This window comes from Schistocerca serialis, chromosome 2 (genome assembly GCF_023864345.2).
Source record: "Schistocerca serialis cubense isolate TAMUIC-IGC-003099 chromosome 2, iqSchSeri2.2, whole genome shotgun sequence".
Classification (NCBI taxonomy): Eukaryota; Metazoa; Arthropoda; class Insecta; order Orthoptera; family Acrididae; genus Schistocerca; species Schistocerca serialis.
The window spans coordinates 259702415-259719607 of record NC_064639.1 but is presented as its reverse complement, the minus strand read 5'-3'; the positions used below and the strand labels follow the sequence as shown (position 1 = coordinate 259719607).

The window sequence follows — 17193 nt, the reverse complement described above, 5'->3', positions numbered from 1 at the left end:
GGCAGAACACAAAGTAAGTAAGTATTCGATAAAGTTTAAAGAAGGGCAGCACCTTTTGCATTATCGCGAAACAGGGGAGAGAGTGTCACCGAAATGATACAGGATATGGGGTGGACGTCATTAAAACAAAGGTGTTTTTCGTTGCGGCGGAATCTTCTCACGAAATTTCAATCATCAAGTTTCTCCTCCGAATGCGAAAATATTTTGTTGACGCCGAACTACATAGAGAGAAACTATCACCATAATAAAACAAGGGAAATCAGAGCTCGCACGGAAAGATACAGGTGTTAGTTTTTTCCGCTCGCTATACGAGATTCGAATAGTAGGGAATTGTGAAGGTGGTTCGATGAAGCCACTGCGGAGGCATTTAAGTGTGAATTGCGGAGTATCCATGTAGATGCAGATGTAGATTTCACACTAACTATGGAAAAAAATAAAAAAAATTATTATTAAGCTTTGATGTCAGACTATAAGCTATACAAATATGATTATTTTTACTTAATACTTTCCTCATAATGGGATTAGAAAGACTACATAGCAGAGAACACTTACAAATCCCAAAACTGTGGTTTTAAGTATTTTACAGGAACAGAATATTTTTTACAATGAAGGTAACTACTTAGACAGATGTAGATTTAGTTCATCTACATAAAACAATGTGATCGCTTCTCAGTTTTGGTTATTGATAACTTGATCCCAGTGTCCGAGTTTAATTTGTACACCACAGCTTCCAGCACTGAAGATGATCACTATGTGATCGAAAGCCGATTCTGCTATCAATAAAATGGTTCAAATGGCTCTGAGCACTATGCGACTTAACTTCTGAGGTCATCAGTCGCCTAGAACTTAGAACTAATTAAACCTAACTAACTTAAGGACATTACACACATCCATACCCAAGGCAGGATTCGAACCTGCGACCGCAGCGGTCGCTCGGCTCCTGACTGTAGCGCCTAGAACCGCACGGCCACTCTGGCCGGCTGCTATCAATAAAACATCAATATTACGGCCAACGCTGAACCTTCCTTTTAATTTGTTTTTAGGCAATAATGAAAAATTTCTCTCCCCAAGTCGCGTGGAGCCACCAGCACTCTGTGTAGGGCTGTGTGATACGACAGAGGCACGTGTCAGTGTTGTACCCCTGTCGTCTCAATGTGAACCAGTTAAGTCGCTTGCACTACGTTTCTTTGCACACTGCCAACACAGGTAGTTTCTGCGACATACCGCGTCTTGCATCGCGCATCGTGCAGTGGCATGGGTAGCTGCTCGGCGGTCGCACTCACCAGACGGCGAGCAGGAAGGGAGCCACGGAGACGCCGGTGGCGGCAGTGAAGTGTCGCCAGTCCGGCAGCAGCAGCGCAACCAGTGGCGCCGCCATGTGGCCCGCCGCCCAACCAGTCAGCTGCGTCATCGTCACCAGGCCGCGTTTGCTGCCCGGCACCAGCTCTCCCGCTGTAAACAAAAGTCACCAGTCTCGTGGCGTGTCCACCTCCAGCATCACCACCATGCCAGTCTCCTGGCCTGGCACCAGCTGTCATACTGCACACATCAACAAACAGGACCAGTCCGACAGTAAGACAAATTGCGTTACAGTTTTAATGGGCCTCCGGGATGAGCTCACAAACAGTGTAACGTTAAGTGCTGAAGAATGACAGTTGAAATGTTATATATGAATTGGAAATAGCCTTCCAGTAGCCGTCGCCGTGAGTATTGTCGTCCAGGGCATGCCTAAAAGGCTACAGCTTGTCTTACCTACTCTGAGTGGATCTGAGTGGGTGTCACAAACGATCAACTCTAGTATAGGTCCAAGACATGTACACGCTAAGACATAATCATGCAAAATTTGAAGTGTTCGTATGTGATGCTATGATGTCCATGTCCATGAGAGATGATAGGCTAATCATGAACGAGAGAATGAGCTTGGTGGTCCGAATGAGAGAGGAGAACGGCTAAGTTCTGCAATAAATTTCAGCTATTAACAACAAACCCACTGTTCAAAAATCACAAGACATGGAGGCATACTTAAAAAAGACCCGTACACATGAGAACACACCAGCTGGATTCCATCATGGTGAGATATAGATTTCGAAAAATCGCAATCTATTAATGACGAAGAATAAACACCAAACAGAAAAAATCTGTGTGGAAAGAAATGAGATACTGAAGTATTGGGCAATAACGAGGTGTGTCTGAAATTCTCTAATGCTTTAGGTACTGCGATAATAAGTACCATAGTATAGAGCCCAGTTGAGGATGAATCGATAGCTCTAAACCTGGTAATAACAGGTTTGGACAGGAAAACATACATACATCCGGTGCGATGTATCGATATTTGGAGCGGTTTTCGCCAAAGATCGCACTGCGCATTGGTGGGATGGAGGCATGTGCGCATGAAAACGAGCCCTTTTAGTTGGTGTGAGTTAGAATTGAAAGAAAACAGCCTTCGTTCACTATTTTTAACGAATTAACCGGGTTTCGACACTGCTAGGAGTGTCTTCCTCAGAATTTAAATCAAAGAATGGTCTATACAGGGCTTCCCAACGTGTGGTCCGCGGACCCCTTAGGGGTCCGCCGTCTCTTTCTAGGGGGTCCGCTGCCACCTTTCACCAAACCGTGTAAAATAATGAGTAAAATTATTGAATAAAATAGTGAAAATCAAATTCATCTCTATTTTCGTGTGAAAACATGTGTACTTTTACTTCAGCCTATGCGGTTCCTAAGTGAGGACGCATACACAGTTTAGTGCCGGAGAATGCGGCTTCACTGATCGACTGTTTCGCAACAATACGGGGGTCGTTTGTGCGTCCGCTCACGGCGCTAGATGCGATGAAACCTTTTACGCATGCGCGGAGCGAGCTTTGTCGACCAATCACAGTGCTCGCTGGCACGTATGCGGCCCCAGGCATCATTAAATGTTAAACTTGCTTTGTCAGTGAACTACCTATTTCATAAATCGATTTTTGACCAGTTTATTATTTCTAACATGGATCGGTGGCTGAAGTCAGGCTCTTTGAAGAAGGGTGTAGTTTCCCCATCGCCTTTCAACAAGGGAAGTTTCCAGTTGTAATGAATGAGGAGGGAGGGCGACCAAAGGAAGAACAATCACAAGAAGCTCCTCAGCGGGCTCTATTATGTGAAAACGCTGCAAGTACTCCACTGGTTGCAATATCCTGTGGAAGTGGGATAACCAAGAAGCGCAAGGACAACGAAAGCTATTTAGAAATGGGCTTCATGGAGACAAAGGAGGGTAAAGCTCAGTGTGTAATTTGTGCGCGAGTCCTTCCGAACAGTTCAATGGCTCCAGTTAACTTGCGCCGTCATTTTGAGGGTACTCACCCTGATTTCCAGGCTAAAGACATCGATTTTTTCAAAAGGAAGAGTGCTGAACTAGCTGCTTCTCAGCATTGCATGAAAACTCATGCAAAAACAATTAATGGCAATTCATTAAAAGCTTCTTTCTTGGTTAGTTATCGAGAGGCAAAAACAGGCAAAGCTCATACCATTGCAGAAAATTTCATAACTCGTGTGTTAATTGTGGTGTCACCGCCAGACACCACACTTGCTAGGTGGTAGCTTTAAATCGGCCGCGGTCCATTTAGTACATGTCGGACCCGCGTATCGCCACTGTGTGATCGCAGACCGAGCACCACCACAAGGCAGGTCTCGAGATACGGACTAGCACTCGCCCCAGTTGTACGGACGACGTAGCTAGCGACTACACTGACGAAGCCTCGCTCATTTGCCGAGCAGATAGTTAGAATAGCCAAGTCCATGGCTACGACCTAGCAAGGCGCCATTAGCCTTACATAGCAATTGATAATTATCGTCTAAAGCATGTCTCAACAAGAACGATGTATACAACAAGGATGGATTAAAGTTAAGTATTCCCAAAGCAATGTACTTTTCTTTATATCATTCATTGAGCGTCCTGTTTCAGACTTCAAGATATTCTGCGTGAGCTTACAGCGTGCATATCGGCCTCCTCAAAATAACACTGTGTCGGCACTTCTGTCGACACATCACATGGCGACGAGGATGGGATCGGTGCTGTGCTTGCGCACAAAGATGGGTCGCATGATCGCCCTATTGCCTTTGCGTACAAATTGCACTCGTCTGCGCAAAGAAATTACTCACAGATAGAGAAAGAAGCTTTGGCTCTCGTCTTTGGTGTTACTAAGTTTCATGATTTCTTGTATGGTCGTCACTTTACCATCATCACAGACCACAAACCTTTGACGTCGCTTTTTCATCCGAACAAGCCTGTACCTCCGTGTACAGCGCAGAAATTCGTTCGCTGGTCTATTTACCTCTCGCAGTACCGCTACGATATCTTGTATCGGTCCACTGCTAAGCACGGAAACGCCGATGCGTTGTCCCGTTTGCCTGTTGCTGAGGATAGAGCATTCGATTCTTCCGGACTTGCTTGCATGTTCATTGATTCGGAAACCGATGAAGTGGTCGAATCGTTTCCGATTGATTTTCGTCGTGTAGCTACAGCCACAGCTGCTGACCCTGTCCTTGCTACCGTTTTGCGTTTTGTTGCTACGCAATGGCCTTTGTCAAAGTCTCGGATCGAGGATCCGTTGGTTCGCCGATTTTTTGCTCATAAAGAGAGACTTTTTGTACGACGTGGTGTTTTGTTGTTGCGTTCTGATAATGATCAGTCCAGAGTCGTGGTTCCACGTTCGTTACAGTCCTCTGTTTTACGGCTTCTTCACCAAGGACATTGGGGTATAGTGCGAACGAAACAACTTGCTCGTCAGCACTGTACTTGAATCGATGCTGCGATTACGAATATGTGTTCTTCTTGCAAGGCGTGTGCCGAACAACAATCCGCACCACCGCGGAAAGTCTTTGCATGGCCAAAAGCCACTTCCTCTTGGCAACGCTTGCACATCGATTTTGCTGGTCCATTCTGGAATGCTCGATGGTTGGTTCTGGTAGATGCCTTCAGTACTTTTCCTTTTGTTGTCCGGATGTCTTCCACGACGTCCTCTGCCACCATCCAAGCGTTGTCTGCTATCTTTTGCATTGAAAGTCTTCTGCAGACTATTGTTTCCGACAATGGCCCACAATTCATGTCCGCTGAATTTCAGTCATTCTGCCAGGCCAATGGTATTCAACATCTGACATCCGCGCCGTTTTCGCCTCAGTCAAACGGTGCCGCTGAACGATTGGTCCGGACTTTCAAGTCACAGATGTTGAAGTTGAAAGAGTCGCATTCTCGAGAGGACGTGTTGTTGCTCTTTTTGTCATCGTATCGCTCTCAGCCCCGAGATGGTCGCTCACCGGCTGAGTTGCTCCACGGTCGTCCTCATCGAACCTTGATGTCTTTGCTGCATCCGCCGCATCGGGTTCCTGTGCAGCGGCAGACTCCTGCTTTTGCTCCAGGCGACGTTGTATTCTATCGCAACTATCGCGGTTCACGGCGTTGGCTCGCAGGGCGCATTCTTCGCTGCCTCGGCCGCGCGATGTATTTGATTTTGGGGGCCTCTGGTGAGGTGCGTCGGCATCTCATTCAGCTGCGCCTCTGTCGTCGCACGGGTTCTGCTGCTCCCCGTCTGCTTTCAGCGACGGTGCCGTCCGGTCGGCGCCCTGGGGACCCATCTACTGGCTCGCCTCATCCCCAGGTGTTACCGCCGATGCCTTCCATTTTGCCCCATGGCGACGCGCCGCTGCCGCCTCCGCCGCCGCCGCCTGTCCTCCAGCTGGCGCCGCCCGCAGTGGACGCTTCGCTGCAGCCGCCAAGCGCCTCCATGGGTCACGCGCCGCCGATCGCTTCCCGTGACCAGCTGTCCTCCGCCATGGAACTCTTGCCCGCTCCGGACCACATGGCGTCTTCGCGCGTCGGGTACCCCGACGCAATGGAGGTCGACCGTTCGGCCCCTCCTGTCTCTTTACGGGCGCATACACCGCATGTTGACGTGCACCCTGGACTAGGTTTTCAGGCGTTTCCTAGATCCCCTCGTACCGAATGGCCGGGTGCGGGTGGCACAGCCTCGCCTGTTGTTAGGCTCCCCACCTCATCGCATACGTCAACATGGGGTCCTCCCCACGGCGGGCGGAAGCCTTATAACACGACCTTTCGCCGATTTGCGGGGGAGGAATGTGGTGTCACCGCCAGACACCACACTTGCTAGGTGGTAGCTTTAAATCGGCCGCGGTCCATTTAGTACATGTCGGACCCGCGTGTCGCCACTGTGTGATCGCAGACCGAGCGCCACCACAAGGCAGGTCTCGAGATACGGACTAGCACTCGCCCCAGTTGTACGGACGACGTAGCTAGCGACTACACTGACGAAGCCTCGCTCATTTGCCGAGCAGATAGAATAGCCTTCAGCTAAGTCCATGGCTACGACCTAGCAAGGCGCCATTAGCCTTACATAGCAATTGATAATTATCGTCTAAAGCATGTCCCAACAAGAACGATGTATACAACAAGGATGGATTAAAGTTAAGTATTCCCAAAGCAACGTACTTTTCTTTATATCATTCATTGAGCGTCCTGTTTCAGACTTCAAGATATTCTGCGTGAGCTTATAGCGTGCATATCGGCCCCCTCAAAATAACACTGTGTCGGCACTTCTGTCGACACATCATTAATGATATTGCTTCTTGCATGCTAGGCGAAAAGGCAGTAAAGCTTGTATCTTCGGTGCCATTATCAAACAATACTGTCAAGAGACGCATTCTTGACATGTCAAATGATGTGTAAGGTACTCTTGTTTCTCGCATCCAATACAGTTCATTTTCTTTGCAAATAGATGAATCCACTGATGTTGCAGGATTAGCGATTTTATTGGCTTTCGTCCGTTATGAATATTCTGGATGTTCTGAGGAGGACCTCTTATTGTGGAGACCACTACCTGCCAACACAGCAGGTGCTGGAATATTCTGTCTATTGGATGATTTTAACGACTAACGAAATTTCATGCTCTAATTTCATAGACGTGTGCACAGATGGTGGAAAAGCTACGACGGGTCCTACAGTCGGAGCAATAACGAAAATAAAAGAAAACGCCAAGAATTGAAGCAGTAGTCATTGTGCTCTCCACAGATACGCTTTAGCTACGAAAAAAATGCCTGTTTCGGTCAAGAAAGTTTTAGACAAATCCATTCAAATCATTAACTACATAAAATCAAGGCCGTTTACGTCAAGAGTTTTCACAATACTGTATGAATATATGGGAAGCCTTCATCGTTCCCTGCTTCTCCACACAGAAGTGAGGTGGTTCTCACGTGGGAATGCACTCTCTCGGTTGTACGAATTAAGATTGGAAGTCTTAGCTTTCCTTTTGGAGCGTAACACCAAATTAGCAGACCTTATTAATGGCGAAAATTGGCAGTGTATACTTGCCTATTTGTCAGATATTTTCTCCAAAATGAACGAAATGAATATTTCACTCCAAGGGCAAAGTGAAACAAAGGTCACTGCTATCGACAAAGTTCGAGCATTCAAGAGGAAAATCAATTTTTGGGCAGAGAGTATCGAGGAGGGGGAGGTCGAGCGTTTTCCTCTTCTCGAGGAGTTTTTGTAAAACAAAACATTGGCGCTTGGGAAGAATTTGTTTCATCAAGTCCTGTTACATCTCTGACGCTTCATGTCATTGTTGGAGCATTATTTCCCAACAGCTGAAGATGTGAAGCTGCAGAAATACGAATGGGTGCTCAACCCATTCACTGTATCCAAAAAGCCGAACATTCTATCATCAAATGAATATGAGTTGTTGAAATCACATTTTGACATTGACGGTTACACACATTTTTGGATCCGTTTGGATAACAAGAAATACCACCCCCTTGTTAAAAAGGCAGAACGTGTACTTCTTCCGTTTGCCACAACATACATATGTGAATCGGGATTCTCGATCTATGCTGCCCACAAAACTAAGTACCGAAGCTGTCTAGATGCGGAACCAGACATCCGTCCCCAGTTGTCAAGAATTGAACCGAACTTTTCAAAATTGTGTCAACAGAAATACCCTCAACCATCACATTAGGATTCCATTATTATTCCTACAGACTCATCTATAGTAAAGAAGAAAGCATTTTTCTTCATAGATGCTAAGTGAATGTACCTGAACTATAACTCTGTAGGAATTTTGTTTCTGTCTTCTGTCATTTACAAAATAATTATTAATTGAATTCTGTTGGCATTTATATTTTTTGTTACGAAAATTAAAATGATCTCTAAAGCTAATCTCTTTTCTTTATAATATTCCGTCCTCTCAGTTTAAAATATGACCTGCCTATACTTCAATTACAATTACTTGCTATTACTCGGACACTATATTGAGGCAACTGGCTACTAGCATAAACAAACGAGGACTTTTCACGTGCCACCTTGTGAAAGGTAATCCTCCTCTGCCGGAATTGTTTCCTTTGAGAAAAAAAGTCTTACGTTCTGTGAAATGCTTTGTCTGCTTATATAGAAATAAGAGAGACTTTTTGTTTGTTTTCCTAATTTGTTTACAGTCGAGGCTGACTGCCACGATATAGTAACCAAGAAGAAGTTGTCAGCTGTGGCTAAACTGTTGCCACGCTGCCTGCCAGTTGCCAGCTACCAACTGACAGTACACTGTTGCAACGCCGCCCGGAGCTGCCGGCTATGGACTGACAGATACGCAAAGACGTAGAAGTAACTAGATTTTCGGACCTGTTTACATGGACACGAAAATCGATTGTGGAACTGGAAAACGACTTTATAAAAGCAAATTTCCAGAATCGATTTTGAAGTGTTTACCTGACCAACCAAAAGCGGAACTGGGACATCGGCTTACGAAATCCGGTTTTGGAAACGCCTGTACACTGGGTGAATGTATTCCCACACATTGCACAACAGTTGTCACCTTAGTCCTTTAAAAGCAATTCCTTGGCCTCTTTTCTTTCGTGATGTGTTTGTATCCGGAGGACACCGGTCTGCCTCTTTTCTTCACAGCCGCGCGGAATGGCCCCGCAGTATAAGGCACCATGTCGTCGTGGACTGCGCGGCCGCTCCTGCCGGAAGTTCGAGACCTCCCTTGGGTATGTGTGTGTGTGTGTGTGTGTGTGTGTGTGTGTGTGTGTGTGTTGTCCTTAGCGGAAGTCAAACCTAGGTTAATAGTGTGTAAGACTAGGGACTGATGACCTCAGCAGTTAAGTCCCACAGACTTTACATACATTTCAACTTTTTTTTCGGATTTCACGAAAAACCACACACACACACACACACACGCACACACACACACACACACGACTGTTACGAAATATGCATGCTTCTTACACAACAGTAGCCAAACAGTGGATGTGAACAGAGCACAAGCGGCCGCTTGTCAACCGCGAGCAGTTTGGACGTGACGTTGATTGCTCTTGGAGGAAGGCAGCTCCAACGTGTGAAATGTCAATTACCAAGTAATTTTAATCAGGCTATAATGTGTTGAACAAAGGGAGTAAATCCATTAGTAAGTGTCTGGATACAGTGGGAATTCAAATTGGATCGTTAATTTCAAGTTGTTTTCATTCATCTCTAAACCAAAGATTATTCATACTTTGGTGGGGAGGGGAGGGGAGGGGAGGGGGGAGTCATTTGGAACATGGCACATGCGTTAGTAAACTTTCAGTTCCCATGGGTTTCGCTCTGAAATTTAAAGTTACTGTGCTCTTGACTGACTAGGGGTCCGCCATGGATTTTCGACTGAAGAAGGGGTCCGTCAGCTGAAAAGGTTGGGAAGCCCTGGTCTATAACATGGTCACAGAATTATGAATAAAAACGTATGATACAGATTATAAGTACAGAATCACCGTGCAAGAATGGCAGTACTTGTATGTCATTTATAGAATAATAAATATGCCAAAAGGGCATCAGTCACAAAGAAATTTAAGATAAAAAATTGTGATGACGAGCAATTTTTTATCTTAAATTTCTTTGTGACTGATGCCCTTTTAGCATATTTATTATTTTATAAATGACATATAAGTACCGCCATTCTTGCACGGTGATTCTGTACTTAAAATCTGTATCATACGTTTTTAGTCATAATTCTGTGACCATGCTATAGACCATTCTTTGATTTAAATTCTGAGGATGACACTCCTAGCAGTGTCGAAACCCGGTTAATTCGTTAAAAATAGTGACCGAGGGCTGTTTTCTTTCAATTCTAACTATTGACGGCCTCTGAACGTGCAGCCATGTACAAAATTTTGTGTGAGTTAGAACCGTGTCCAGTCGCCTGCGTGTGACGATGGCAGTCGCTAGGGCGAGCCACGGGTGGAGCGAGGTGGGTCCGGGAGAGGGTTCATGCCGAGGGGACGAGAAGGGAGCGCAAGTGTGTGCTCGCTCGCGGGAGCACGATGTACGATATCGCTGACAGCAGTTAATTGTGGCTCACGGAACTTGTCAGCGGCAGCACTGGAAGGAATTGTGGTGAGAACCGTTATATTCCTCGTGACGAAGTCCTGTGGTCTGTCATTGTTAAATGAGAGTGCACAGTAAGTGACAGTCCGCTTGTTGTAGGCGTGTCCGGAACAGCAAAGGCTGTTTGACGGGTGTTATTATCCTTGGACTTCGAGGTGTCCGACCACGCCCCACTCTGGTTGAGCCAGGCACTGTTCTTGTTTAGCACTTCCCCTGTGTCGAGCAGTACCAAGTCACAAACCGGTTTACCTTTCTTTTTTTTTTAGATCACTGTTCATTACGCAGGTTTCGCATTTCCTCTTCTCTTTGAAATGCGTTATCTCATATAGTTTTTTTTTTTTTTTTTTGTTTCTTAGAACTCAAACTGGTTGTTTATATAATGTGTTGGCTGTTAACTACGCGGCAAGTTGTATTGGTGTGGTACTTTGCTGTGGGCAGTAGCGTCAGTTCCAACGCCATGTACCCTCCCTCCCCCCCCCCCCCCCCCCCTCCCACTCTGAAGTGTTTTTGACGACTGCTAACTGGCTCCATACTTTCGACACTGCACTTGTGGTAGTTACAAATTGCTTGAAGGTTTGGTTCGTAAAATCCTCCAAGCACTCCCTTAGTGACGTGAAATTGATGCAAATTTCTGTTGACTCGTAGCTGTTTTATTACGAGTAATAGTCAATTGCCCAGTTAATAGTGTGTCAGATAAGGTCAAATAGCTCTAGCACCCGCCTTATGTTTTCTGTACTGAAATTCGTTTAACGTTTGGACGGGCTAGTTCGGGGCATCGATTTGCTGATTTTTTTTGTATTAATTGTTTTTAATCACCAATCATTTAAAGCGGTTAGTGCCTCCTTACTCATGCCATACTAAAATTTGTTTACCGTCTGAACGGCTAGTGCCCGGCATCTACTGCTGAATTTCCCGCATTAACTGGTTTTTAATCACTACTCATTAAAGGGGGTAGCGCCCGCTTATTCTTTTGAAACATCCCCTTTGAAAAAATTTATAAATGACAATGCAGGAGAACCTCTACGTTATTCGATTTTCAAACAGGGGAGCAAAACTCAACGTACTCAGACATTTACTTATTCTGATCAACACTAAACTGACGCACAATCGCAATCTGACTTTCAATAATCCCTACAAAAGAATGGCCCTGACTAACAATAACCTATACCTTTCATGAATCACTTACCTCACAAAAATCGTCGTTACTCGAACTACTGCAATACAGCAAGCGCCAATACTGCCAGCTAAATAAATGATTCTAACTACTGAAGGCACTAACTACTGATAGGCATACTTAGCAAATGAAAGATTTTGATGGAGAACAAACAATGTATTTACCTTAATAGTGTTGAAAAGTCATTAGTTCATGACATCCAGTCTTTAAAATTTCCTTTTTCTGACGGACACACGTCCAGATCGTCCGCTCTCAAAACCCTGTCATCTCTCTCCCCACATCCACCACTGCTGGCGGCTCACCTCCAACTGCACAACGCTACGCCCTGTTCACCCCCAACTGCCAAACACTACAATAACGAATATTCCAACAATGCAAACTAGCCACAGATTGCAAACAGCACAGTCATTGATTTTCATACAGAGCGCTACGTGGCGTTACCAGCATAAAAACCTAAACAGCCTACTTACACTTTCTATATCGAAATTATTTTGACATTTGAAGGGGCTAGTGCCCGGCATTTATTTGCTGTTTTTTTGCATTAATTGTTGTTAATCAATTATCATTCAAAGGAGGTAGTGCCCACTCAACCTTTCTATTTTCGAATTTGGTTAACATTTGAAGGGGCTAGTGCCCAACATTTACTTGCTGATTTCGTATTGCTTGCCTTAAGTCACTAATCGTTGAAAGGGGCCAGCGTCGCTTTATGTAGTAGTGAAAATTGTTCAGTGACCGACTTCTGTATTTAAATTGGCGTAACATCTTGCAGGGACTATTGACCGTTTACCTTGCTATACGAGGTGCGGCTAGAAAAAAACCGGACTGATGCTGGAAAAAACATTTATTTACAATTATTTACAATTTCATGTTATCTCCTTCAATGTACTCTCCTCCTCGGTCTCTACACCGCTCCATACGAATTTTCCACTGTTCATAGCAATGCTGCAGATCATTTTCGGTAAGTCCATACATTACTTCAGTCGCTTTTTCTTTTACTGCTTCAACAGTCTCAAATCTAGTTCCTTTCAAAGCTGACTTGACTTTATGGAAAAGAAAAAAGTCACAGGGGGCCAAATCAGGTGAGTAGGGTGGTTCAAATGGCTCTGAGCACTATGGGACTTAACTGCTACGGTCATCAGTCCCCTAGAACTTAGAACTACTTAAACCTAACTAACCTAACGACAGCACACAACACCCAGCCATCACGAGGCAGAGAAAATCCCTGACCCCGCCGGGAATCGAACCCGTGAACCCGGGCGTGGGAAGCGAGAACGCTACCGCACGACCACGAGATGCGGGCGAGTAGGGTGGATGATCTAAGATGGGAAAGTTGTGTTTTGCCAAAAACGTCTACACTGACAACACACTGTGAACTGGGGCATTGTCATGGTGAAGGATCCATGACTTTTTTCTCCACAAATCGTTCCGTTTTCTCCGTACTCGCTCACGTAGGGTAGCCAGGACGCTAATGTAGTAATGCTGATTCACTGTTTGTCCCTCTGGTACCCAATCAATGTGCACAATCCCTTTGATGTCAAAAAAAACAATCATCATTGCCTTGAATTTCGATTTTGACATTCGTGCTTTTTTTTGTCGTGGAGAACCAGGACTTTTCCAATGCATCGATTGGCGTTTAGTTTCGGGATCGTAAGTAAAAAACCACGATTCATCGCAAGTAATAACATTTTGTAAGAAGGTGGGATCACTTTCAATGTTTTCCAGGATGTCAGAACAAATCATTCTTCGGCGTTCCTTCTGTTCAATTGTGAGACACTTTGGAACCATTTTTGAACACACTTTGTTCATGTTAAAACTTTCATGAAGAATCTGCCTAACACTTTCCTTGTCAACTCCTGTTAACTCAGACACTGCTCTGATTATTAAACGGCGATCGAACAAGTTTACCGATTTTTTCAATGTTTGCATCAGTTTTTGCTGACAATGGTCTGCCAGTGCGAGTGTCATCACTGGTGTCTTCGCGGCCATCTTTAAATCGTTTAAACCACTCAAACACTTGTGTTCGCGATAAACAATCATCGCCGTACACTTGTTGTAACATTACAAACGTTTCACTTGCAGTTTTTTCCTAGTTTGAAACAAAATTTGGTGTTAACACGCTGTTCTTTCTGTACACTCAACATTTTCCGACGCACAGACAAAACGTCAACTACTTAAAACAGACGCCGCGGGCAGACTGAGTGCAGGAGGCAGATGAAACTCAAGCAGTAGGCGGAGCGAGAGTCACGTGACAGGCCACGCGACTTTCAGCATTATTGCATTCGTTTTATTGTTTCACCAGTACTAGTCCGGTTTTTTTCTAGCCACACCTCGTATCATAACCATTTTGACGTTTTGAGGGTCAAGTTTCCGACCATTATTACATTTCCTGTCGTGGATTCCAACTTGAGGAAAGACTAATGGTCGGAACTTGTGCCGGCCGGTGTGGCCGAGCGGTTATAGGCGCTTCAGTTTGGAACCGTGCGACCGCTACGGTCGCAGGTTCGAATCCTACCTCAGACATGAATGTGTGTGATATCCTTAGGTTAGTTAGATTTAAGTAGTTCTACGTTCTAGGGGACTGATGACGTCAGATGTTAAGTCCCATAGTACTCAGAGCCATTTGAACCATTTTTTCGGAACTTGTCTCAGGTGATCTTACTGTTATCGCCTGTGTCAATTAAGTGAACGAACTGGAAGAGCGTTGGGGCATTAACTATCAGTTTTCTGAACAGCTTAAGTGGCAAGAGTTGTTTACTAATTGTTTACGAACCGTAACTTATGTCTGGAACGATTAGTGTGTCAGCTCTTTCTCGCACCCGCGCTTTGCCGCGGTGCGATTGGTCGCGATCGTTTATTTATGCGCGCGCGGAACGATTCAGCGGGGGTCGGCGCAACAGCGAGACGCGGTGGATGTCACGCTGGTTACGGAGAAAGGGCAGAGGCCCTGTCAGTCGTCGTCGTTGCAGTACTGGTCGTGCCGTGGTCGGTAGTGGGCCGTGCGAGCCCGTAGTTTGTTTTGGCCGAGTACGGAAGCAGCGCCCGTGAGTAGACGATGTGGCGTGATGCTTCACGCTAGTAGCGGAAGTAGGGCTTTGCTACGTCCAGGACAGTGTAGCCGTGCAGAGGCCTGAATACAACCGTCTGCATCCTATCACCGTGCCAACACTTCTGTCTGCCGCTGCCACCTGTAGCTGTGTATATTGTGGTGGGTAAGCTGTTTCCCCATCCAGGATCGTTCTTGTACGATTAACTGTTGGGTGTCCCTTTACGACTATCGCGTTGAGCTGTGCTACCTTAAATGTGCTGCTGCGTTTGTGTATAGGAGTTCCTTGCCCTGTAGGTGCCGTTGTACTGTAAATAGGCTGTTTAGGTTTTTATATTGGTAACGCAACGTAGTACTCTGAATGAAAATCACTGACTGTGCTGTGTGCAATCTGTGGCTGGTTGGCATTGTTGGAATATTTGCTATTGTAGTTTTGGGCATTTGGATATGAACAGCGTGTAGCGTTGTGCAATTGAAGGCGAGACGCCAGAAATGGTGGATGTGGAGAGAGAGATGCCAGTTTTGAGAATGGACGATCTGGACGTGTGTTCGCCAGAAAAAGGAAATTTGTAAAGATGAATGTCATGAATTTTTTATATATATATATATATATATATATATATATATATATATATATATATATATATATATATGAAGACTTTTGAACATTATTAAGGTAAATACATTGTTTATTCTGTATCAAAATCTTTCATTTGCTAACTATGCCTATCAGTAGTTGGTGCATTCAGTAGTTAGAGTCTTTTATTCAGCTGGCAGTATTGGCGCACGTTGTATTGCAGTAGTTCAAGTAACGAAAATTTTTTTGAGGTAAGTGATTCATGAAAGGTATAGGTTATTGTTAGCCAGATTCATTCTTTTGTAGGGATTATTGAAAGTCAGATTGCGTTGTGCTAAAAATATTGTGTGTCAGTTTAGTGATGATCAGAATAAGTAAAGAGAGAAATGTCTGAGTACGCTCAGTTTTGCTCAGCTGATTGAAAATCTAATAACGTGAGAGTTTTTCCAGCACTGTGATTCTTTAGATCCAAAGGGGACGTTACAGTACTTACAAGTACTACCTGTGCCTATTGCGTAATTTACTTTGTCTAACTTACGAAAACTGTGCAAATTGTTCAAACTGTGTAGAGCGTACGTCCGGGAAAATTTGCTGCAGTATTATTTCTTTATTTAAAGCCCAATGCCTGGCAAGTTCTATAAGCGCGACTGTGGTAAATTCTGTCATGTTTTTGAAGTCTGTTGCGCTGAACAGCAGCATGTGTAATCTTAATTGTAAGTCAACCAAATTACTGGTAAAGGCTTCTCTTGCAGTACTTGATTACGTACTTCTTACCTCTGCTCAACTTTGTGCCCAAGCAACTCAAATTGTACAATGCCATTTTAGTTGTCATTCTAAAGATGTAATTTCATCTTAACCCTGTAGTGAATTACGCTTTTACTGCTTTGCGCACTGCTGGAGTATTTCAGCAAGCCTCCTACTTAAATCATTTGATGGTTAAAGTTGCAATAATAATGTCTTACGTGCTTTAGTATTGCAATTTACTTTAAGAACTTCGGTCTTATTGGCTATTTGCAAGGCTGTACGTTAATATCTGATTTAACATCTTGCATGCAAAAGGCTGGCTGGCTTCACAGTTGGCGTAAAACGGGTTCTGTTCTAATGGTTCGTTTGATGTGTTATAGAAGGAACTTGTTGCTTTGAAAGCCGGCTGGGCTGCGGCTCTTGCGTTGCCGCGCCACCAGTACAACGAAGTGGCACTATGACCGCGGAAGGCTGCTGAGTTTGTGCACTACTGTAATTGATGCATGTATTCTAAATCTACGAAATTTTGTAAATCAGGTTTTTGCTGTTTTAAACTATTCATAGAATTTAACCCGTTTCGGAGCCGCCAGGCTTGTTAGTCCTCTGTCAGATAATTTCGTCTAAAATATTTGCACCGAACAAGTAGAATATATCTAAAGTCTTTCCTTAAAACTTCTTTCTTCTTTCTTTAAAAAAAGAAAATTGTATTGTGCAATTAAGTTTTGTCATAAGCTAAAACATAAGTTCCAAGTTAAAAAGAAATTCTTTTATTGAAGGAAATCACCGGCTGTAGTCTTAAATTAAAGTATATGTTCTTAAACGTTACGCTTATTGCTTTGTAAGATTTTTCTGAATTTTTGTCTTTATTTATTATTTGAACAATTAGTAATTTGTAATAAAATTGTGTCTATGTGTTATTACCATTGGTGGTTGTTTCGATGCCTGGTAAATAAAGTTTGTTGTTGAGAATCCTCTATCGACTTGGCCTTTTCATTCCCCGCAGCATTGAGACCTGCTATCAACATATCAGTTTAAGTTGTATATTGCTCAGGTACCAATGTACACTGTTGCTGTTTAATAAATGTGTTTAAATATTAAAAATTAGTTCATCGCACAACCGCTTAACGCACCAGGATCCCTATGTACCACCTATCAACCTCCAAAAAAGGCGCAGGTTTGCTTAGTAGGTACAAGGAAGGTAATGTCGAAGAAAATTTTATTAACGGAAGAAATAATTCAACTGCTCAACGAAAGAAGGAAGT

General features: G+C 44.2%; 1 protein-coding gene across 1 annotated transcript in view; it reads right to left on the bottom strand.

Annotated features, from left to right (window-relative positions):
• Positions 1–17193, bottom strand: part of LOC126455509 (solute carrier family 22 member 7-like) — a 204747-nt gene that overhangs the window by 47017 nt on the left and 140537 nt on the right. The window contains exon 7 of the mRNA XM_050091259.1: positions 1284–1452. Coding sequence (XP_049947216.1) covers positions 1284–1452 — 169 coding nt within the window. The remainder of the gene's footprint in view (positions 1–1283; positions 1453–17193) is intronic.